Below are 23,489 nucleotides of genomic sequence, written 5' to 3' on the forward strand. Positions count from 1 at the left end.
ATAGAACAAATTAAACCAAAATAAGTAAAAGAAAGGAAACAGTAATACCATAGTAAAAATTAATAAAATAAAAATCAGAAGAACAGTATCAAAATCTAATCAGATTGAAATCTGATTCTTTGAAAAGATCAATAAAATTGATAAACCTAACTAGACTGATCAAGAAAAACAAAAATGATACAAATTACCACTATCATAAACTTTTTAGTACAGATGTTAGAGATATTACGATTGATCTTATGTCAACAAAATTGATAATTTAAATGGAATGGGAAAATTTCTTAAGAATACAAGCTATTAAGCAGAAACAGATTTCCTGAAATACCCTATGTGTATAAAGAATTTAATTTTTTTAGTGAGAGACAGACAGACAGGGACAGACAGACAGAAGGGAGAGAGATGAGAAGCATCAATTCTTCATTGAGGCATCTTGGTTGTTCATTGATTGCTTTCTCATATGCATCTTGACTGGGGGACTCCAGCAGAGTAAGTGTCCCCTTGCTCAAGCCAGCAACCTTGGACTCAAGCCAGTGACCTTGGACTTCAAGCCACTGACTTTAGGGCTCAAGCCAGCGACCATGGGTTATGTCTATGACCCACACTCAAGCTAGTTGAGCCCACACTCAAGCCAGTGACCTTGGGCTTTCAAACTTGGGTCCTCAGTGTCCCAGGCTGATGCTCTATCCATTGTACCACCTCCTGATTAGGCAAGAAATTGAATTTGTAGTCTAAAATGTTTCCACAATGAAAACTTTCTTCCCAAATGGCATTATGGATGAATCCAAACATGTAAGGAAGATTACACATCTGCCAGAAAATTGCAGGTTTTGAAGGAACACCTCCCATTTTATCTTATGAATCCAGCATTACTCTGATCCCAAAACTAGATAAAGATCTTACAAGAGAATCAAACTACAGATTAAATATTTCTCATAAATAAAAATTGAACCAGCAATTATAAAAAAAGATACTACATCGTAATCAATGTAGGCTGAATAATGGCCCCTAAGATGTCTCTTATTTTTAATGCCTGGGACCTGTGGCAAACTTGAATTTACAGATGTGATTAAGTTAAGAATTTTGAGAAGGGAAGATTATACGAGGTTATGAAGGTGAGCTAGATGTAATCACTGAGGTCATTAGGAAGAGAAGTCAGAAGATCAGAGAGGAAATAGATGTGACAAAAATAAGTGGCTGTAGTAAGCTGAGGAAGTGATCCAGACCCAAAGAATGTAGGCTCTTTCCCGAAGCGAGAAAAAGTAAGGAAATGGATATTTTCCCTTAGAGCCGTCAGAAGGAACCAGCCATGTAGGATTTTGAACTTCTGGTCTCCAGAAGTATAAGAGAAGAAATTTGTGTCGTGTAAGCCACTATCTTTGTGGTGTTTTGTTATAGCCATAGGGAATTAATGACCAAGTGGAAATTCAGGTTTGGTGTAAAATTTAAACATTTATCAATGTAATAACTGCATTAATAGTATAAAGGAGAAAAATCATATCATTATCTCAACAGGTGCAGAAAAAGCCTTTGAGAAAAATTCCACCCCTGTTCATGGTGCAACCTTAGCTAACTAGGAATAGAGGAAAACTTCCTCAAAGTGATAGAGAGCATCTACAAAAACCCTACAGTCAACATCACACTTAGTATCACTAGTATTTTAATTATAGTATTTTCACTATCAAAGACTAAATGCTTTTTCTCCTTATGATTTGGAAAAGGCAAGAATGTCCTGTCTAGCTGTTTTATACATGGTATTAGAGTACCTAGCTATTGTAATAAGCCAAGAAAGAAATTAAAGGCATACAGGTTGCAAAGGAAGGGATAAAATTGTCTTTATTCACAGACACAGGATCATGTGTGTAGCAAATCTGAAGCAATCTATGAAACTGCAGAATTAAGTGAATTTAGTAGGGTTGTAGGATACAAAATTAATTATATTTCTGTGTAGTAGCAATGAACAATTATAAATTAAATAAAAAATTACCACTTTTAGTAGCACCAAACATTTTACTTGGGGGTAAATCTGACAAAAGCACAAGACCTAAATGTTGAAAGATTCAAAACATGAAGAAGTTCAATCACAATATGTTTTTGTCTGTCCTGTCTAGGTCTCGGTATTAGTTCAATACGCAGACCGATGTTATAACCTACGGGAAACATTTCAGATATGTTTTTCTCTTGCGTTTCCCCTTATTCTTTGTATTATTCTCTTTCTGGAGTTTTTCCTGCTCAACTTTCTTATTCTGTTCTCTGCATCTCAACCTTTTGTGTTTTTCATCAAATTTGTCATTGATATATTCTGTCTGAATTCCTCAGATCTATTTTTTCTTTTAATAATTCCTTCTAATTTACTCTTTAATCTGTTCTGATATCTCTGTTTGTTGCATCTACAAGTACATGATAGTTTGTGTTGTTCAGTGTAAATTTTGAGTTTGAACTCATCTCTCAAGTTCAGCAGAATTTGAATTTGTTTTTAATTGATGATTGTGATTGTTTGCTAGTGTTTTTCAACTGTCCTGGACTAGAATTTATTTTGGGGATCCTATCCCGCCTAAATTCAGATGCCATGAGTTGGGTGTTTCTTTTTTACAGTAACTGTCATACCTCTTTAACCTCAACTGACAGTTTTGACTCTCTATGATAGTAGGAAACACCAGTTTTATATACCTCTAGTTTGGGTTTTCTCTTTATGTTTTGGAACTTAGGGTTTTCTTTTTTCACTCTTGAACTGAGCTGCATATTAATTGCATTTTTTTTTTTTTTTTTTACAGAGACAGAGAGAGAGTCAGAGAGAGGGATAGATAGGGACAGACAGACAGGAACGAAGAGAGATGAGAAGCATCAATCATCAGTTTTTCGTTGCGACACCTTATTTGTTCATCGATTGCTTTCTCATATGTGCCTTGATCATGGGGCTACAGCAGACCGAGTGACCCCTTGCTTGAGCCAGCAACCTTGGGTCCAAGCTGGTGAGCTTTTGCTCAAACCAGATGAGCCCGTGCTCAAGCTGGCGACCTCAGGGTCACTCAAGCTGGCGACCTCAGGGTCTTGAACCTGGGTCCTCTGCATCCCAGTCCGACACACTATCCACTGTGCCACCGCCTGGTCAGGCTTAACTGCATATTTTATAATGTTCTATTTTATTGAATGTGTATTTTTAGTGAGGATAAAGTCCTGTCTATAAACCTAGTATTCCATGTTTTTGGATGGTTGCTGATTTTTATTTGTTTTTACAACACTTAGTTACAAGATTAGTCTTTATTTCTAACACTCAGTTTTTTAAATCTGTCGCTCTGATCTTTCTGTAATACTCTTTTTTTTTTCTGGATTATTGCTCCTGTTTCGTTTCAAAACCATAGCATTTTAATAATAAGAGTTTTGATGGAATATATTTATTTATAAACAAAGGATCCACTGTCAAAACTGTGAATTTGTTTTTGAATGAATTGCGGGAAATTTTGAGCGTGTTTCAACTCTTGTTTTGTCAAGACACACCTTCCCAGAGGGTTCAGTTCATCCTTGGCACCGAAGATGATGACGAAGAGCACATCCCTCATGATCTCTTCACGGAAATGGATGAACTGTGTTACAGAGATGGAGAAGAGTATGAATGGAAAGAAACTGCCAGGTAGTAGATACTAAGTCTCAGTGTTTAAATGGCTTTATGCGATCTCTTTTTGTAAAGAGAATATAAAACTGAAATTATTAGATATCCAGTGCTTTCAAACAATGAGCAGAGAATTTCCTTGAGTCTGAAAAGTATGTTTAGTTTTTCTCATTATTCTCAAAATTTGTTTTCTTAAATAATCCTTACTGCTTTAACATAACACAAAAGGAGTTGTTAGAGATTTTCATAGGCCTTTAATTAAAAATATTTGAAAAATCAAAATCTTGTTTATTTCACTGGGGAACAAATTTTTGTTCATTTTCTGTTGCATGAGGTTTTAGAACTGTTTCCATATATTTCTGCATCGCTGATTCCAAATCTGAAATCTGTTTTTTGGTGCATGCTCTAGTTTTTATGCAATTTTAATTTCTTTTTGTTACACTAATGGCATGCATTGGTTTTTAAATTGGAGTTAAAGGGCAACGACTCTTGGATTGAACATAACCACAAGGCAATTAATGTTTTACAAACATCACTTTTACATAATTGTAGTTGTTTTTAAATGTAAAAAAGTATTATCTGATAAAAAACACCCTCTTATTTTGTTTTAAGATTGAATTATGGCTTCTTCGAGTAGGTGTAAATGTAAGAATAGTCCTGACACCTTCTGTTATATATGTGGCTGTTACACACTTCAACGTCAAAGGCACAATATTTCATCATTTGTGACACGTGCATATATTGCCTATTTTCAAGTTCCCCTTGGTGATCAAGACAAGAATTGGGCTCCTCATATTGTGTGTCATAATTGTGAAGAAATGCTTTGAGACTGGACAAAAAGAAAACTCAAAGGAATGCCTTTTGGTATTCCCGTGGTTTGGCGTGAACCTAAGGACCACAGCAATGACTGTTATTTCTGTCTGATTCATACAAAGGGCATCGGCAAGAAAAAACGGCATATGATCGCATATCCCAATATTCCTTCAGCAATACGACCTATCCCATACTTTGAGACACTCCCGGTTCCAGTTTTCAATGGTTGCTTTTCTTCTAAGGACGAAGAAAGTGAACATGGTGATCAAGTGTATTTTGATAAGATGCATGAGGAAATGGTTGTAGAATCTGAAGGGTCTTCTTTTGATGCCAGTCATTAACCCCTAAGCAGTTTAGCCAACCCGAATTGAATGACTTAGTAAGAATGACATAAAAATTGTCCTCGACTTTCTGAAGTATGAGGAGCATAACTGTATCATTTGTGTGGATCTTAAAATGGTAAATTTCCTGCTAGGACAACAGAAAGGTTTCACGAAGTATCCTTGCTTTCTGTGTTTGTGGGATAGCCGAGCTCAGGAGAAACACTGGACACAGAAGGAGTGGCTGAAATGTGAAGCTCTGGAAGTAGGGATGCACAATATTGTGAATGAACCTGTAGTTAATCGAGACAGGATCATTTTTCCTCCACTTCACATCAAACTTGGCTCAATGAAGCAGTTTGTTCAGGCTTTGAATAAAGAAAGTGAATGCTTTCAACATATTATTTCTGCTTTTCCTGCCTTGTCTTTTGAGAAGATAAAAGCAAGTGTATTCAATGGACCTCAAATTTGAACCCTCATATGTGACGAAGAATATGCCAGGAAGATGAATAGGAGGAGAGAGCAGGATGGCAGTCTTTTGTGGCAGTTACAAAGAACTTCCTTGGCAACAAAAAAGCAGAAAACTATGAACTTCTGGTTCAAAGGATGCTGTTGGCTTTCCGCGACATTGGATGTAACATGAGCATTAAGATTCACTTCCTGTACAGTCACCTTGATAAGTTTCCCGAAAATCTTGGAGCTGTTAGTGATGAGCAGACTACTGCTAGAGCATCAAACGAGATTGTCTTCAACAAGTAAACAAACGCAAAAGCTACAAATGCAAATTTTTGCCTGAATAGAATTTAAATAAGTTTTGCACAAATTTTATGATTAAAATAAGTGTTTTAATATGTTCTATTTTGGAATTGTAGACAAATTCTGATGCAATCATATCTTTTAGTGTATTAGTGTATTTACTGCATTATATAAATTATTATATTTTCACAAAGATGATGCCCAAGAAGACATTCCACTTCATTTTGTTAAACTAAATGTTGAAAATTTTACAATAAGATGAAAACCTAAAATCTTGAATTGCAAAAATACTGTAGCTTACAGAGAAAAACTAATGTCAGATTTGAGATCAGCACACTCGAATTAGGTAAGAACAAGTGTTTTTGTGGATGCAACAACAATTTTGTTCCCCTGTGTTTTTGGTTTAAAAGAGCATTAGAAGTGGAAACTAGGAAGGGCCATAGTTTGTTTTTGTAGACTTATTGTGATAACTTAGAATAGAAAGAAGAAATGCAAAGATAGTTTGTGGCTAATAGATAATTGTAGACCATTAAACTAATTTGTAAAAGTAAGTTTGTAGCCAAATTTTGTTTTGTTATTGGTGGTCTTTGTTTCTCTTTAAAATAACAAGTTTATGTTTATCATATAAAAATGAGCCAATGAGATTGTCATTATTTATAAAATATTTTTATATATTATATACGCTTTAGATGGCTGAAATTTGAAGAGGATGTGGAAGATGGTGGTGACCGGTGGAGTAAACCCTATGTGGCAACTCTCTCTCTGCACAGTCTTTTTGAACTGAGAAGTTGCATTCTAAATGGAACAGTCATGCTGGACATGCGAGCAAGCACTCTAGATGAAATAGCAGGTTATACCAAATTGATACTCTGATGCTTAAGTTGCATTGAAATTAGAGATACTTAAATAAGGGAAAGAAAGTGGAATTTTAGGCCGTGGGTTTAACCGGTATGTGTTTAGCTTCCATTCAGTGCAGGAGTGCAGGGCAGCATGACAGGTAGTTGTATAATAACACATTTTAACTGATAAGTTTGGAGTCTAGAAGAGTAAATTAGACATAACTACAGTATCAAGAAGAATGTGACTGGTGCCATAGCCAGATATCGAGCCTGTTTTCTGGAAATGTGGAGGAAAGAGCTTTTTGTTTCCTCGTTTTCTGGACCAGGTATCTGGGGCAGATCTATAGAGGATGTTAAACGCACAACTTATTTATAAAATGTGAACACATGGGAACAGGGAGCAGTTAGTATACGAGAAAAGAAAGTATTCTAAGGAGGATGAAGAGAAGGAAGAAAAGGATAGAAAGTATTGACAGGTGTGAATTTCAGGAAAGTTAGTGTAGTATCCAGATTTCTTGAATAGTAATTGGAGACATGTTTGGAAAATAAATTAGAGATGGAATGTCACAAGCGTTGAATTATGGGGTTAAGAAATTGGATTTTATTTTGTAGGCATTTTAGCTCTTTAGTGATTTTTAAGTTGGAGAGTAATGTAATCTAATATGTCAGGATGATAATTCTGGCAAGAATATGAAGGGTGACTTTGGATTAGGAAACGATTAGAAGCAAGTTAGATCAGTTATTCTATTGGAATAGGCTAAGCAAGAAATGATGATGACCTGGACAGTTGTAGATAGTGGCAGTGGGAATGAAGGATACTGTGGAGGTAGAAAGTAGAAAGAGACAGCTGTGATTAAGTTATTTCACCACTAACTGTAATTGTTCAAAACCAACATCAGTGGTAATGAATTTGATAGTGTGACTACCTTTACAGATTGCTCCCATGGAAAATCTATAGCATTTGTTCTTCAAGAGAACCATAAACTATTAGAATTTCTCAGGGTAGAAATATTTTGATTTTACAAGATTGTTAGATTGAGCACATGTTGCAAATCTTTTAAAATTATCATAAAAAGTGCTAACTTTTTTGTCTTTAATGAAGGAAAATTTGAATTAGGAGTATTGAAATATGGACAATGAGTCTTATTTTGGCTTTGCAATTATCACACAATACAATGTAACATTTTAGTAAATGTTTTGTATAATCCACATGTATGGTAACCTGTAGTTATTGTGTTAATGTTATATTTAACCTGCTAAATTGATCTCTTCCAGTGGCACTACTTAACAAAATTAATATTAATATATCATTTTTAGTGATTATTAATAAAATATAAATTAATAAAATATTAATATATACTCCAAAAATTAAAAAGTCAAATCACCACAATAATTTATAAAATGGCATCATCATCAATCTCCTCACCTCCCACTCTCTTCTCTCACAAACTAATACATCTTCCTAGAACTTACTGCTTCATGATATTTTATCTGTTTGCTCATTGGTTGTTCTATTTTTGGAAGAATAAGAGTAAAACTTCATCTGCTTAGTTAACTGGTGTATTCCTAAAACCTAATAGGTACTCAGTAAATAGTTAAATGATAAAATGAATGAGACCAGATATTCATGTCCAGTTTTGGGGGGGGAGTATTAGGTGAAGCAATACAATACCTTCACTTCCTTGGAAGCCAATATTATTGACCACTGAGTTTAATAGAATTTATTGTATCCATATCAGGAAAGCATTTGCAACTATAGGGAGGCTATTAGTATATAACAGTAGCCTTCTTATAAATAATAGTACTTATTAAAATAAGGTCTCTATGTATTAATAATTTGTTCATTTTTGTTGGATAATATTCATATTTACCTTTATGGACCCAGTAGTCAATATTGGAAAAGAATAACACTTTGCCAGAGTTATGTAAGAATCTTATTTTTCTAGTACGGTGTCACTTAGATTTATTCTATGCTATACTCATCCAAGTGTTAGTGACTTAGTTGATTTATTTTTTGTTTCTTTGAACAGATATGGTCTTAGACAACATGATAGCCTCTGGCCAGTTGGATGAATCCATTAGAGAGAATGTCAGAGAAGCTCTCCTGAAGAGACATCATCATCAGAACGAGAAAAGATTCACGAGTCGGATTCCCCTTGTTCGATCTTTTGCAGATATAGGCAAGAAACATTCTGACCCTCACTTGCTTGAAAGGAATGGTGAGACGAGTTGTGGCGTCCAGTTTTTGCTAACACTTCCATTCTAACAGCATTCCTGTATGTTACAATTAGCATTTCGTGCGAGAGATGTCTTTTCCTGGTAATTACATAGGGCAGTTAATTATCTTTTTTATTTTTTATTTTTTAATGGTATTATTTGTGTCTTTAAAATATTACTTTTGGAATGTCTTTCTTTAGCTTATCTGTAGAAATCATTTAGCTGAAAAACTTTTGCATTCTCTTTTAATATGGCACACTTAAGTTGTCATTAATTTTTAAACACTATCCCCGTCTCTAACCCTGAATTTTCCTTTCTGCTTTTTGATTTCTGTTATGATCTATACATTTTAGTTAAGTGATTTTTTTTTTTCCTTTTGTCTCTTGAATATACTTTATTTACCGGGCAGAAACAAGTGTTTCTGGGTTGGTTTGCTGAATTCAATACCCCTGATTTTTACCATTTGTGACAGATTTCTATGCTTATTCCTACCTATACCAGGAGAGACCGAGCCATTGCGAATGACGCAGACCTACATGCTTCCCCTCTCCACTCTCACTTACGGTCTAGCGGTGGGTTTCATGTGGGACGTGGGGAGACAGTGCTATTTTAGCCATTTGCCTTTGTCACTATCTTAAGGCGGGCATACTTGGAGGCCTTGCCTTTCCTCTTTTTAAAGCAGAGGATTACATCACTAGGGTTCTATTTTGGCTCTCGGATGACGGCTCTGGAAAACCCCAGCGCAAAGGGTTGGAGTTGTTGATGAGGGCCATTATTTCCTCTAGCTGCTACTATTTATTACCCCAGGCTTAAGAGGATTACAGTGAAGAGCAGTGGAGGATGGGCCACAATGTCCTTCTAGCCCTGAAAGAATAGTATGGCTTTTAAGTGTTCTACAGGCAAACAGCCACAGAAGATAGAGTTACTTATATCTAAAGTTGACACAAATCGTTGTTTGCAGCTCAGTATAAATGACTTGAGTACATTTTCTTCTGAGCATTGGACCACTAAAAAAATTGTCCTTTTAATCTGTTTTAAATTATGCCTTTGCATAGTTAAGGAAACTTCAGGATAAAAGAAATCTCTTAGGGTCCTAAATTCAATTTAGAAGTATGCCACCTACGTCACATTTTGCCTCTTATTTTCATCTTTCATGTGTTGGATATTCTCTACCTCATGAAATGGGTTCAGTTACCTAGTGGAACCCTATTAAATTTTTATTTCTCATATGCAGTGGCTCCTGATTATTCTCCAATTGTCATGTGGTTTCTTTTAAACACATGACAATGGCCGTTTTCTTTTAAATGCCATTTTAGCATGGGAATTATGTTACTTTGTTGTATTGTAATTTGATAGTTTTCCTGCATGTAGCTACTTTTTTAACTAAATGGTGACTGTTTGTGGATTGAAGATTAATCTGTATTTTTAATATTTCTGGAATCTCTTGGGCATGAACTTGGATTACTTAGATCATATGGGATTGATTGTTATATTTTTTGTTTTTCTAAAAACAATGTAATTTCACTAAGGTATACTTCATAGCATAGGTATTTAAAGTATGGGTGTACATTACCTTCTGAAATATGTAAGACTTACCTAGTTATTGCTGTTGTTAGTGAGAAATATTTTATTCTTATCTAAGTAAAACGTGTACATATTTGCTTAAATTATCTGCTGTATTACAAATGAAATATTTTAAGAAATTTATTAGTATCTTCAGAGAGCTCAAGAATATGTATCCTTTAAAATTGAGACGATGTTTTTCTTTTAAAAAGTGACTATAATTTTTTATGTTTTTAAATTTTTACTTGGGAACACTATTAGTAGGCGAGGCATTGTTAATGTTATAAATATTTGATTTTTATCAATTAGAAATTAAAATTTTTATTAATGATCAATTAGAATGATAGGACTTATTAATAATGTGACTTTTCTAATAAGAGAAAATTATCTGCAGTGGTTCAGTATAGTGTAGTACAAATACTGTTCGTGCTGGTATATTCTGTTTTGGGTTCTAGTTCCTAGATTATTGTATTATATTCTCGTTTGATATTTTTTACTTACTTAAGCAGTGACTTTGTACTGATATTGGTTTTTTTTTTAAATCCACACCATTGGGCATTCTAATTCCTAACAATTGTTCCCCACAATCTAAATTAACATTGTGTTTTATTTTTTGTTATTAATAATATTATTTTTGGATATACCTTCAGAGAACTAATTACAGCTTAAGCACTTTTCAGTGACTTTCTAGTATTTAAAAATCTGATTGCCACGCCGACCCTTATAGCATGCATTTGAAATGTTGGGCCTCTAAAGCTTGCCATTTACAGTGTAAATTGATTTTGTGTGTGTGTGTTTCTGTTTACCTCCTGCAGTGAAACTTCATCATGTTTCATTTATTTGTTTTATCTCAGGGGAAGGCCTTTCCGCCTCCCGCCACTCTTTGCGAACAGGTCTGTCTGCCTCAAACCTTTCATTGAGAGGAGAATCACCTTTGTCTCTTCTTCTCAGTCATCTTCTTCCTTCTTCAAGAGCTGGAACCCCCGCAGGCTCGAGGTGTACAACCCCAGTGCCCACCCCGCCAAACAGCCCTCCTTCTAGCCCTAGCATCAGCCGCCTGACCTCCAGAAGTTCCCAGCAGAGTCAGCCTCAGGTCCCAGAACTCCTGGTCTCCCCTGCCAGTGATGCTATTCCCACAGTAGTCATTCATCCGCCAGAGGAAGACTTAGAAGCGCCGGAAGGCCAGGAGCAAAAGGAGGAGGAAAATGTTGACATAACTCCAGGCAACTATTCAAAATCCTCCCTGTGTGGTGCTCTCTGCCTCTGGCTCACTTGCACTTGGAATGCCTCGTAGCACCGAGCTTAAGCAGCATTTGTAGATGATGCTTACGATTTATTTTGACTTCTGCATGGTTTTCTTTCCCCCTTTATATTATAATATGTTACAGAAAAGAACAGAAAGATTTTAAGTTACAAAGAGACTAAAAGAAGGCTATACATAATTTAGGGCCTTTCAGAAATTGTCACTGAGCTATTTCAGGTCAAGGTATTTGCATTGTTCAGGCAAACATAGATGTTTCTATAGGTAATCTTTTAATTTGCCATGATTTTTAGGAAATGGTGGCTTTTCTTGTGCATTCATAAGGTGAATGAACACATTGTACATAAATTTTAATGAGGTGAGACGCCTTTTATCTACTTTTTGATGCTTTTGTCCAAAGAATGCATTAAGTTTACCTTCCTAACAGTAATAAGATTGAATGTTCATTTTCTCATTTTGTTTCTGAGAAGATTGAGGTTCCCTAAAGACTGCCTGGAATCATTATTATTTCAAGATTAGTATTATATTTTGGAATAAATTTTAGTTCTCCTTAACTTGATTAATGTGTTATCTATCTTTAATCCCAATTTACCTTGAACTTTTCAAGACCAGAGTTCCTATAGTTGTGGCTAGAGTATATATTTGTATGTGAATTAGTAAAATTATTCCTTAGTGGATAAAAGTTTTGTAACTTATTTAAGGGTTATATATTGTGAAAATTTTGTCTTTTATATTAATTATGTGTGTATTTGTACTTATATCCAATTCAGTTAAAGAAATATTCTTTAGTGGCTATTTTACTGACAGTCATGCATCGATGTGATATATCTGAATACTAACTAGTGTTTTTAATCATATAATATTATCACATTTCTCTATAATACCCATAATATCTAACTCTTCAGTGGTAGTTGATAGTTGTTAAATTAGCCTATTCAACTGGTATAAAAATTTGTGTAAGTTAGGTGGCTACACCATTTTGAGAAATTCAGACTCAGAAAGGTTAAATGATTTCTCTGGATCATACAAACTAGTGAGTGAGAGCCTACGTCCTCTGACCAAAAATCTTTGTGCTCCTGCAAAATATGGCCGGCTTCTTACTCTCTTTATTGGCTATCTCCAAACATACTGAAGTGGTATTTCCCATTAGTTGTGTTTTTGGAGGATAATTTATATGTAAAAAGAGGTAAACTCATTTCTAGCACATATTTGCAACTACTAACACAGTGATTTTTAACCAGTGTGCCCAAGAATTTTTTTAAATTCTGCAATACCTGACTATTTAGTCAGGGACACTGACCTCTTTTCCTATAGATTGTAAAAAAAAAAAAAAAAAAAAAAGAATGACAACAGCCAAGACCAATAATATGTCTGGGGTGAATGCTCTGTTTTGTTTATTTCCCAGAGAGAGAGAGAGAGAGAGAGAGAGAGAGGAAGGGAGTTGAGATGCATCAACTCATGGTTGTATCACTTTAGTTGTTCATTAATGCCTTGTTCATATGTGCCTTGACTGGGGTGGGGGTGGGGGAGCTCAAGCTGAGCCAGTGACCTCTTGCTCAAGCCAGAAACTTTGGACTCAAGCCAGCGACCTTGGGATCATCTCGGTGATCCTGTGCTCGGACTGGTGACCTTGTGCTCAAGCTGGTGACCTTAGGGTTTCAAACCTGGGACCTGAGCATCCCCGTTCGATGCTCTGTCCACAGCACCACCACCAGTCAGACATGAATGCTCTGTGTAGAACCATAAATATATAGTTCATATAACAGAAGTGCATCTTATTGGTCATATTGCTTAATGCAGTAGCATCTGATTGGTTAATTCTTGTACCAGAAATCCTTATATACAAGTATAGGTACTTGATTTTTTAAAAAGTCACTTTTGAGCAAGAAGGGTAGGTAATGACTATTATTATTATTATTTTGTAAACTGAAATTATACCAATTTTTATTGTCAGATCAGCAAAAATAATTTTTTTGGTGTGCTGCAGAATTTTAGTAATTAGTTTATGTGTGCCATGAGATGGAAGAGGTTGAGATCGCTATTTTAACTCAGTGTTTCTCAAGCTTGGCACTGTCCACATTTGGGCGGACCTTCCTTAGCTGTAGGGGCCTGTGCTGTGCACTGAGGATGGTTCGCAGCATCCCTGGCCTTTTCTCACTGGCTGCCCTCAACACTTCCCAGCTGCAACAACCAAAAATGCCTCTGGGCATTGCCAGATGTCTCTTGGGGGACAGAAATCTTCCCAGATTGTGAACCATATCTCCAGCTGCTTCTACTTTCAAACTTTCAGTGACAGAAAACTCTTACAACTTTGATTTCTTTTTCTCTAGTATGATTTTTGAATCTCATGGTTGATTTTGTATATACACATACATTTATTTATTTTATTGTTTATTTTTATTTTTTTTTTACAGAGAGAGAGAGAGAGAGTCAGAGAGAAGGATAGATAGGGACAGACAGACAGGAACGGAGAGAGATGAGAAGCATCAATCATCAGTTTCTTGTTGCGACACCTTAGTTCAGGGGTCAGGAACCTTTTTGGCTGAGAGAGCCATGAACACCACATATCTTAAAATGTAATTCCATGAGAGCCATACAACGACCCGTGTATGTTACGCATTATCCAATAAAAATTTGGTGTTGTCCTGGAGGACAGCTGTGATTGGCTCCAGCCACTCACAACTATGAACATGAGTGGTAGGAAATGGTTTGTAATACATGATAATGTTTTATATTTTTAACATTATTTTTTTATTAAAGATTTGTCTGCAAGCCAGTTGCAGCCATCAAAAGAGCCACATCTGGCTTATGAGCCATAAGTTCTCGACCTCTGCCTTAGTTATTCATTGATTGCTTTCTATATTGCCTTGACCGTGGGCCTTCAGCAGACTGAGTAACCCCTTGCTCGAGCCAGTGACCTTGGGTCCTAGCTGGTGAGCTTTGCTCAAACCAGATGAGACCGCGCTCAAGCTTGCGACCTCGGGGTCTCAAACCTGGGTCTTCCACATCCCAGTCCGACGCTCTATACACTGCGCCACCACCTGGTCAGGCTATTTTTTTTTTAAAGCAAAGATTTTCCTTCAGAGTTATCAATGCTAATGATAGTTTTAACTTTGGGTACTTACTCATTTAATTCTGAGCACTAGGAATTTATTGGAGGAGCAGGAGGACTTCCTTTACTGGTTGGGAAAACAGCTTTAGGCCCTGGCCAGTTGGCTCAGTGGTAGAGGGTCACTTCAGCGTGTGGATGTCTTGGGTTCAATTCCTGTTCAGGGCACATGGGAGAGGTGCCCATCTCTTCTGCATCCTTCCCCTTCTTGCTTCTCTCTCTCTCTCTCTCTGTCTCTCTCTCTCTCTCTTTTTCTTCTCTTCTGCAGCCATGGCTTAATTGGAGTGAGTTGGCCTTGGGCGCTGAGGATGGCTCCATGGCCTCCCCCTCAGGCATTACGAAGCACTTGATTGCTGAGCAATGGAGCAAAGGCCCCAGATGGGCAGAGCATTGCCCCCTAGTGGGCTTACTGGGTGGATTCCTATCAGGGTGCATGTGGGAGTCTGTCTCTCTGCCTTCCCTCCTCTAAAAAAAAAAAAAAAAAAAAAAAAAAAAAAAAAAAAGGAAGAGAAGAAAACAGCTTTAGCTTAGCTGAGATGAGATCAAGATGGGCTACATAGGGAAGGTAATGGTAGGAAAGGAGCACATAACCTGGCATGGCAGTTTTAACTGGTTCAGGGTGACCAGATTAGCTAAATGACTTCAGGTCGGATCTTCCAGCTTTGACAGTAGCTAGTTCCACATCATTTCTTCTTCCAGTTCCTACTTTATCCTGACTTTCCCCCATAACCTTCTCATTTCACTCTTCTCTACAAAATCTGTTTGCTGGGAGTATTCGGGGAAACTGTGCATATATGATATATTCTTGGATTATACGTCTACAGATTGAATATTTTTAGCAGTTATAAGTATACAGGTATTGATGCTCTGTTGCACTTGCTGCCAGGACCTTAATGGTATTCGTTATCTTCTTGTATGTGAGTCGGAAGCCACTGAAGATACTAGTTAGCTATTCCTTTCCCACTCACCCTAACCCCCCTTTCCTTGGGCATGTATTCTAATAAAGGAATTGACTCTTCTGGAAGTTTAGGGACAAAGGTCAAAGAAGAGGAATGTTAATAACTTCCGGTGCTAAGGCTGAAATGCTGAAAAATGAGTTAAGTTTTAGGAAATATTTTATTTCAGAATTCTTTAACACTTCAGGAAATGAGCATGTGTCTAAATAGATTAGATATGCTTTTTTATACTGAGACTTTGGGGCTACAGTGACATTCTAGTTTAGGTATTTAATAGAGAAGTGGCTATCACAAAGGTCTTCTCTCATTGAACTTAAACAAGAAACTCGAATGACATAGGTTATTAGTTAGCAGTATTTATATTCTAGAAAAAGGAAAACTGCCTTAGGTACATTTAATTTATGTGCTTAAAATTCTGGAATTTAATTACCAATGTTAACCATAAGGTTTATAGGGTATAACCACAAACAATTTGAGTTTCTGTGGGTCGCTAGATTGCCGTGTGAATTGTAGAGCCTGTTGTAATTCAGTCTGGTGCCTTTTCTCCTGTGATACTTAGTGCTCTATATTCTTGAACTAGATATTGTTAGAGTTTTGAAAAAATGAAGTACTTTTTTTTTTTTTTTTTTTTTTTTACAGAGACAGAGTCAGAGAGAGGGATAGACAGACAGGAACGGAAAGATGAGAAGCATCAAATCATTAGTTTTTCCTTGTGCGTTGCGGCTCCTTAGTTGTTCATTGATTGCTTTCTCATATGTGCCTTGACCACGGGCCTTCAGCAGACTGAGTAACCCCTTGCTGGAGCCAGCGACCCTGGGTCAAAGCTGGTGAGCTTTTTGCTCAATCCAGATGAGCCCGCGCTCAAGCTGGCGACCTTGGGGGTCTCGAAACTGGGTCCTTCCACATCCCAGTCCAGTGCTCTATCCACTGTGCCACCGCCTGGTCAGGCAAAGTGAAGTACTTTTAATGGTAGAAATCTATGGTGTACTTGAAAAATTTTGAGATTTGAACCTTTTGCAAAATAGTGGTAGTAATTGGTCACATGCTACATTGCGCTGTTAGGTTATTTTGTTGTGCAGTGTTGCTGCTGTGTCACTTGAAATGAGTCTACTAATGCTGGAACATATATCATTTGTCATCCCAACAAGTGAATGTTACTAAACATACAGCCATCACTTCTAATCCAGACATAGTTTATGAGTTTGGATTGTAGAGGTTGTGTGAGGTACTTAAAGTCACACTGCTTACAGAGTGGCAGAAAGCGCTTACTTTCAACACAGATCTGTTCAATGAAAAAATCCTTTAGGTATTTATATTATTGAAAACATTGCTATTATATTGGGAAGGTGTATATTTTTAGAAATAAGGGTAGTAGGCAGCACATACATGTTACCTAACAAATGAAATTCCTGAGCAAACTATTATGATTATGAAACATTATGGTAAATTTACCCTACATGTATTGATGTTGTTTTGAAATCTTCCGAGTTACATTTAGGACTCATCAGAAAATTTGTATTTTTATTGACGCAAGCATGCGAAGTGTCGATAGGCATCATTAACCTTTGCAGCTCACATGCACGTTAGACATATTGGCAGTGTTGTGTCTAAGCCTTTGTAGTGGTAAATGGACTCAGATCTCCCCTCTTCTGTGATTCTGCACCTACTCACGTTGTTTCTTTTTGCAAAGGCCACCATTTTTGTAAATTCCAGTGATATTATTTAAAATGTTAAAATGAGTAGCTTTACTATTGCTTAAAATGTTATTCTCGTCTTTCTGGTTTGGTACTAACACTGGCACTTTTTTTTTTTTTTTGACCTTGCACATTTGCTTATAGTAAACCACCACTTTCAGGATACGAGCAGAGTTAGGTTACAGTGTGAATTTTCTTCTTACTCATTTGGAATTTGCTTATTCTTAAATACAGGTGTTTTGGCCTCCCCACAGTCTGCACCTGGAAACTTGGACAGTAGTAAAAGTGGAGAAGTTAAAGGTAATGGAAGTGGAGGCAGCAGAGAAAACAGTACTGTTGACTTCAGCAAGGTAATTCTGTCGTTAACTATTCATTTTCTAAATCATGCTTACCAAGAAAATTGCTAGTCATGTACCTTTAGTAACATTGATTGTAGTAATTTTTTAATAGACTTCTGCTTACAAAGCTGCTGCGATGCTTGTAATAGGGGAAGGTCAGAAATTGTGAGAAAGGTAACAATCTCAGAGCACTTGAATATAACATATCTTACTAGTTTTAGAAATTTTGACAAAAGAACATGTAAATAATATGGCATATTTCTCATCTGTACCTCCCCATAGATAGATATCATGAAACATCAGTACCTTTTGAATTAGAGTCCTTTGTTCTGGAGCTACCACCACTAGAAAGATTGATTCTGGGAACAATGTTACAGAAATAGTAGTGAGTTCAGCCTTTTCCCGGCTGTAATGCGATCCCAGAAGTACTGCTTTATGTGTTTCCTCCTGGGTAGGTAAGGGCATGGATTTAAAAATAACTCACCTATCTCAGCTCTGATTTTTTTTTTTTTTTTTGGTAAATATTAAAAAAAAAATTTTGTTGTTTTGAAAGAGAGAGAGAAAGAGAAAAAGAAAGGAAGCATCAACTTGTTCTACTTTGTTCCATTTAGTTGTGCACTCATTGATTGCTTCTTGTACTTAGCCTGATTGGGAGTTGAACCCATGACCGTTGGTGCTCTGGGTCAATTCTTTATCCACTGAGCCACCCAGCCAGGGCCAATAGATGAGTATTCAGGAGAAATGTAAAAAGAAAACTTTTTTCAACAAAAGGGCAAAAACCTACAAGTTCAAATTACAGTTGAATATAAGACATACTTTATGAGTACTGCTTCTTCATAATTGATTCTATGTGGCCGTTTTCATTTAATGCTATTAATTTGCTACAGGATACTTTCAGCATTTTAATATTTTGGTATCCAATGTCAGATATTAAATTAAATGTGATTACTCCAAGTAAGATTTATTTCTTTCTCTTCAGTCTTTTGTGATGCAAAGTATAGATGACATTTTGTAGAAAAGCAGTTTAAATGATGATTTAATGTAACCTTGCTGTTGCGTGCTCTACCATGATAAAAAGCCTTGCGCGTGGAACACTAATTGAACAAAAAGCTATTGCACTGTTACTTCTGTGCTAACTCAGTTATATTTTTACTGGTGCTCGCATATTTCAGATGAAAGAAGTGTTCAGGAACTGAATTGCCATTTATTCTTGATAAATGAATAAATTAATATAATTTACATTATAGATCTCCTCTAGACATGGCAGATGCCGTTGATTTTTGTTCCTCTGTCACAGTTTTACTTTTTTTTATTTGGACTATCGTTGTGTACACCTCCCTGTCTCCTGTTGGGCAGGAGTCTGCCTCCTGGCACTGTAGTTGTGGCACACTGGGTGTGGGACTCAAGAGACCCGCCGTAAGTGCTGGTTGTTTTTTTTTTTAATAGATAGCCCTGTAAGTGGTTGTTTAGTGACTTGTGTGAAACTGCATATAAATGATGAAGTTCCCATGCTTTGATATCATGTTTGTAACCTCTTCTTTGTAATTATACACAGACAACCAAATTTGATTATATGACACTACCATATGTTTATACCAGTAATGGCTATTTATCTCAGTTTTAAATAAAAATAAAAACATTTCTTCCACTTAATGACAACACTGGGGAATGCCCAGAGTTCTTTAAAATAAAAAGGACTTATAAAAAATACAAAGGGACATGACTTCTTTTTAAGATTATACAATAGATTATCACGAAATGAATATTTTTTAGCCCTGTGTATAATTTCATGAGCCATTGTTAGTTTGTGAACTATATTTTTGTCCTTAATAGTTTTTAATGAATAGTGCTATATTCATTGAAAATTTTCTCTAGTTTCTATGCTTGGTAATTTAGATTTCTTGAAATACTATAGTAAAGATTATGACAACTAAAAGAGTTGGGAGTGGTGTTTCATAGATGGAATTTGCTTGCTTTTTTGTATTTGTCTACTCCATCCTTTGTATTTGTGAGAATTTTGGCATTTATACATGCATTAGAAACAGTTTTGATTAGCAAATACTAGTCTTAAAAGCATCTTTTCTTTCCTGTTTCCCTCTAACATAGTCTCTTATAAATACCATGCAAATTTTATTTTAAATTATTATTTATTTGTCAATAGGTTGACATGAATTTCATGAGAAAAATCCCTTCGGGAGCCGAGGCATCCAATGTCCTGGTGGGAGAAGTGGCCTTTTTGGAAAGACCTATCATTGCGTTTGTGCGACTGGCCCCTGCGGTTCTCCTGTCAGGGTTGACCGAGGTCCCTGTTCCCACCAGGTGAAGCGGCAGCTTTACAAATGTGCCCACATAATATAATCGCGTCCTTTTACAAATAATCCCGTCGATACCTTTCTAAGAAGTTTGATATCTCAGGAGCTTTGCTTTAGAAAACTTCATCATTTTAGATGTCTGTTCTGGGCAGGCACTGGAGTCGGAGAAAATGGAGTTGAATCCTTGCTCTGCCGCTTCTGTGGAGGGTCAGACCTGACTCAAGATTGTCTAAGCTTCATTTGTAAAACAAGGACAATAATACCTCATAATTGATTAAATGTGATGTCTCTGAATTAGGCAAAATGTTTGTTCTGACCTGACCAAAATCTTCTGTTCAAAATACATTCTGAGTAAAAATTAAAATAGGGGCAATATCCATAAGAATAATTAGCAAGTTGTGTTATGAGGAGTGATTAATCAGTTCTTTAGCTGTTTGACTGTTTCAACTTAATCCTAAATGGGAATAATTTTAAAATATTTAAAAATTATTTTTATAATGGTAATTCTGAAGAATTAATTGCAACTTGTTTGAAATCTACATGCCTATTTTCACCATGCATTAATGGTGCATTAATGGTGTAGTAAGTAAATGAGAAAAATAATTCCATAGATTCAGATTTAAATTCTCAAACCAGGGAGATGAATACTTCCAATTTGGATAAGTATAAATATTAATGTTTATTGTCATTAATAAGGATACAGTTAAGTAAGAAGTCAAATACTTTTTATCTAGTCACTATAAATAAATAAATGTAAAATAATATGAGGTTTGTTGATAAATTTGAAGTTGTAGATAAAAATTCTTTTTCTTTCCAGTTAGAGTCTTTATCCACATTATATTTTAAGGGATTGTGCATTTTTTTATGTGTATACCCTTTAACTGTTTTATTAGGCAAACCTTACTCTTAAGTACTTCAGTGGGATTGGTATTCACTAATTTATTATTTTTGTCCAACAGACCAGAAAAAATCGTTTACTCAAATTCAAAGGGATGTAGAAGATGGGAACTTTTAATGTGAATCACTAAGTTCCCTTAATTACTGTCTTAGCCTGAGGAACATAGGAAGTAATAATTAGTAGGAATTTAATTATGAAAGCCTTTCTTAGTTTTGTAATTGCTTCAGTCTGAGTAGAGTTGCCAGCTTCTTTTCAGTGATTGGTGTGGGAGGGTGATAAAGTAGACTGTTATTTTTGTGTTTACTTCCCTGATTTTTGTTTTTAATGATTGCCGAGGTTTATGTACATGTTTAAATCTAAGTATTTTACTGTTTTCTTAGGTTTTTGTTTCTGTTACTGGGTCCAGCAGGCAAGGCACCACAGTACCATGAAATTGGAAGATCAATAGCCACTCTCATGACGGATGAGGTAATTAACATACCCTTTGAAGTGGGCACTGATGAAGAATCTTATAATGTCTAAAATCCCTTTGAAGTGGAATTTCAAGTCCTTTTGGATACTGATGATGAAGTGTATAATATATATTAAATTATAGTTCTCTTTTATAGTGAAGCTTAAAAAGTCCTTGCTGTCTGAACTATTTTATCTCACATTCACTCTCTTTTTATTCAGTTTATTGGGGTGACATTGGTTAATAAAATTAGATAGGATTCAGGTGGATCTCATACTCACGCTTCAAATGTTTTGCCTTTGTTGTGGTCTTCAAGACTTTCCCTGGGTTAGTGGGTATTCTTTGATGTTTTCTTTTTTTCTCCCCCACATTAGAAATTATTGATCACCTTCTAGAAATTTTCTTCATCTTGGATTTTAGGATATTATTTCCTCTGGGTTTCGTCAGGACTTTTGTCTTTTTCCCTTTCCCTCTTTTTTCCTCTGTAATGGCTCTTCCATTTGGAAGCTTCACCTTTGACGGTGACCGATATTGATCAGGACTTTTCTTTCTCTTTGGGAGGGAGCTTTATAGTCAGGCCCCAGACATCTCTGCCATGTGTCCCTAAGGTATCTGAAGCCCCAGGTGTCTAAGTCTGACCTTCTTTTTCTAGCCTATGTCAAACAATTAGTCACCAGAGTCTATTGATTTTACCACTTTAATGTGTTTTACATATAATCTACCATCTCCACTGCCATTTCTCTGGTTACACTCTCTTCTTCTCTTTAGTGATTGAAGTGGGGTTTCTGAATCTTTCTCTAACAATATTTTCCTCTACCAGTTACATGCAGATTTGAATATATCATTTAAATTGTTTTTATTTTTCAGCGAGAGAGAGAGACAGACAGGAAGGGAGAAAGATGAGAAGCTTCAACTCATAATTGCGTCACTTCAGTGGTTCATTGATTGCTTTTCATATGTGCCTTGATTGGGGGGCTCCAGCCAAGTCAGTGACCCCTTGCTCAAGCTGGCAAGCCTGTGCTTGAGCCAGCCATCTCGGGGTTTCAAACCTGGGACCTCAGCGTCCCAGGTCTTTGCTCTATCCACCGTGCCACCATTGGTCAGGCATATATATAATTTTCTTGATCCATGTGTCAGTGATATCTTGTTACGTATTTATGTTTACACTTAAATTCTTCATCAATGACTTAATCAGCTATGCCTGATTGAGCCTCTGCACACTTCTTGACTCTGATACTGTCCCCCATCCGCTCTGGCCCCATTCGCTTCCTTTTCGTTCCTCAGAGGCGTCCTGTGCCCTTCTGCCTCCGGGCATTTCCGACCCCTCTTCCCATCACCTGAGTTCTCTCCCACCATCTCCACTCTCTGCCTGGGGTTGTCTTTCATGTCATTCGGATTTCTCGTATAGCGTTAACCTCCTTTAAGGTCTCCCCTTACTCTGCTTTATTTTTATCAGAACATTTATTTTTACCTGCAGTTATGTAGTTATGTAATTAACTTGTTTCACTGTCTTTCCCCCTGCGTCCTAGAGCACAGGGACTTTGCATTATCTGTGTCCATTGTACTGTCCAAGTGCGTAGATTTGTGCCTGGCAAATGGTAGGCACCCAGTAAAGATAAGTGATGAGATTTCAGTGTTTATTTAATGTATATCCATGATTATTGGCTTAGGATAAATGACATAAAAAATATCACAGAAGTAGAAAGACATGCTGCAGTATTGCTTTATTTGGTAATGAATTACGTATGGAGTATTTCCCATGAAAAATTCTCTTTTTAAAAATTGTTTTGTCTTGATATGTTGAGCAGGACACTAGAAACCATGTCAACACTATAAATTAAAGATAAAAATTAAAAAAAATTGTGTTGTCTGAACACATACTATTCTCTTTAGCTATTTGAGTGTTACTGTTAATTCATCAGATAATTCTAAGAGCGGGTTATTTTTTATAGTTGTTACCCAGGGTAGGGTGAGACATGCTTGGGATAAGAAGTTAGGTAACTATCTTTATTGTAGATTTATTTATGATATCTGAAGTGGATTTACTATGTGTAGAATTTTGTCTCAGTTTTAAAATTCTTTTACTCAGTGTTTGTTTTTTATTTCTTTTAGATTTTCCATGATGTAGCTTATAAAGCAAAAGACAGAAATGACCTCTTATCTGGAATTGATGAGTTTTTAGATCAAGTGACTGTCCTCCCTCCAGGAGAGTGGGATCCTTCTATACGCATAGAGCCGCCAAAGAGCGTTCCTTCTCAGGTAAGACTCCACACAGTTCTTCAGGTTATGTTAAAAGAACATTTGAATATATGTTTTTAAAAAATCAAAACTATATATAGCCCTCAGAGAAATTGC

The 23,489-nt window shown here is 36.2% G+C and overlaps 1 protein-coding gene across 13 annotated transcripts in view; it reads left to right on the forward strand.

The window, feature by feature from the left end:
• SLC4A7 (solute carrier family 4 member 7) overlaps nucleotides 1-23,489 on the forward strand; it is a 112,149-nt gene that overhangs the window by 45,245 nt on the left and 43,415 nt on the right. For 4 of the 13 annotated variants that reach the window (XM_066350771.1, XM_066350768.1, XM_066350769.1 and 1 more), the window contains exons 4-11: nucleotides 3,490-3,628; nucleotides 6,186-6,346; nucleotides 8,366-8,515; nucleotides 10,970-11,338; nucleotides 17,370-17,485; nucleotides 19,635-19,792; nucleotides 21,064-21,151; nucleotides 23,247-23,393. In XM_066350771.1, coding sequence (XP_066206868.1) covers nucleotides 3,490-3,628; nucleotides 6,186-6,346; nucleotides 8,366-8,515; nucleotides 10,970-11,338; nucleotides 17,370-17,485; nucleotides 19,635-19,792; nucleotides 21,064-21,151; nucleotides 23,247-23,393 — 1,328 coding nt within the window. Of the gene's footprint in view, nucleotides 1-3,489; nucleotides 3,629-6,185; nucleotides 6,347-8,365; nucleotides 8,555-10,969; nucleotides 11,339-17,369; nucleotides 17,486-18,829; nucleotides 18,890-19,634; nucleotides 19,793-21,063; nucleotides 21,152-23,246; nucleotides 23,394-23,489 lie in introns of all 13 variants that reach the window. The other 9 variants (XM_066350773.1, XM_066350778.1, XM_066350779.1 and 6 more) reach the window with 4 other exon arrangements.

Source organism: Saccopteryx leptura, chromosome 10 (genome assembly GCF_036850995.1).
Source record: "Saccopteryx leptura isolate mSacLep1 chromosome 10, mSacLep1_pri_phased_curated, whole genome shotgun sequence".
NCBI classification, from domain to species: Eukaryota; Metazoa; Chordata; class Mammalia; order Chiroptera; family Emballonuridae; genus Saccopteryx; species Saccopteryx leptura.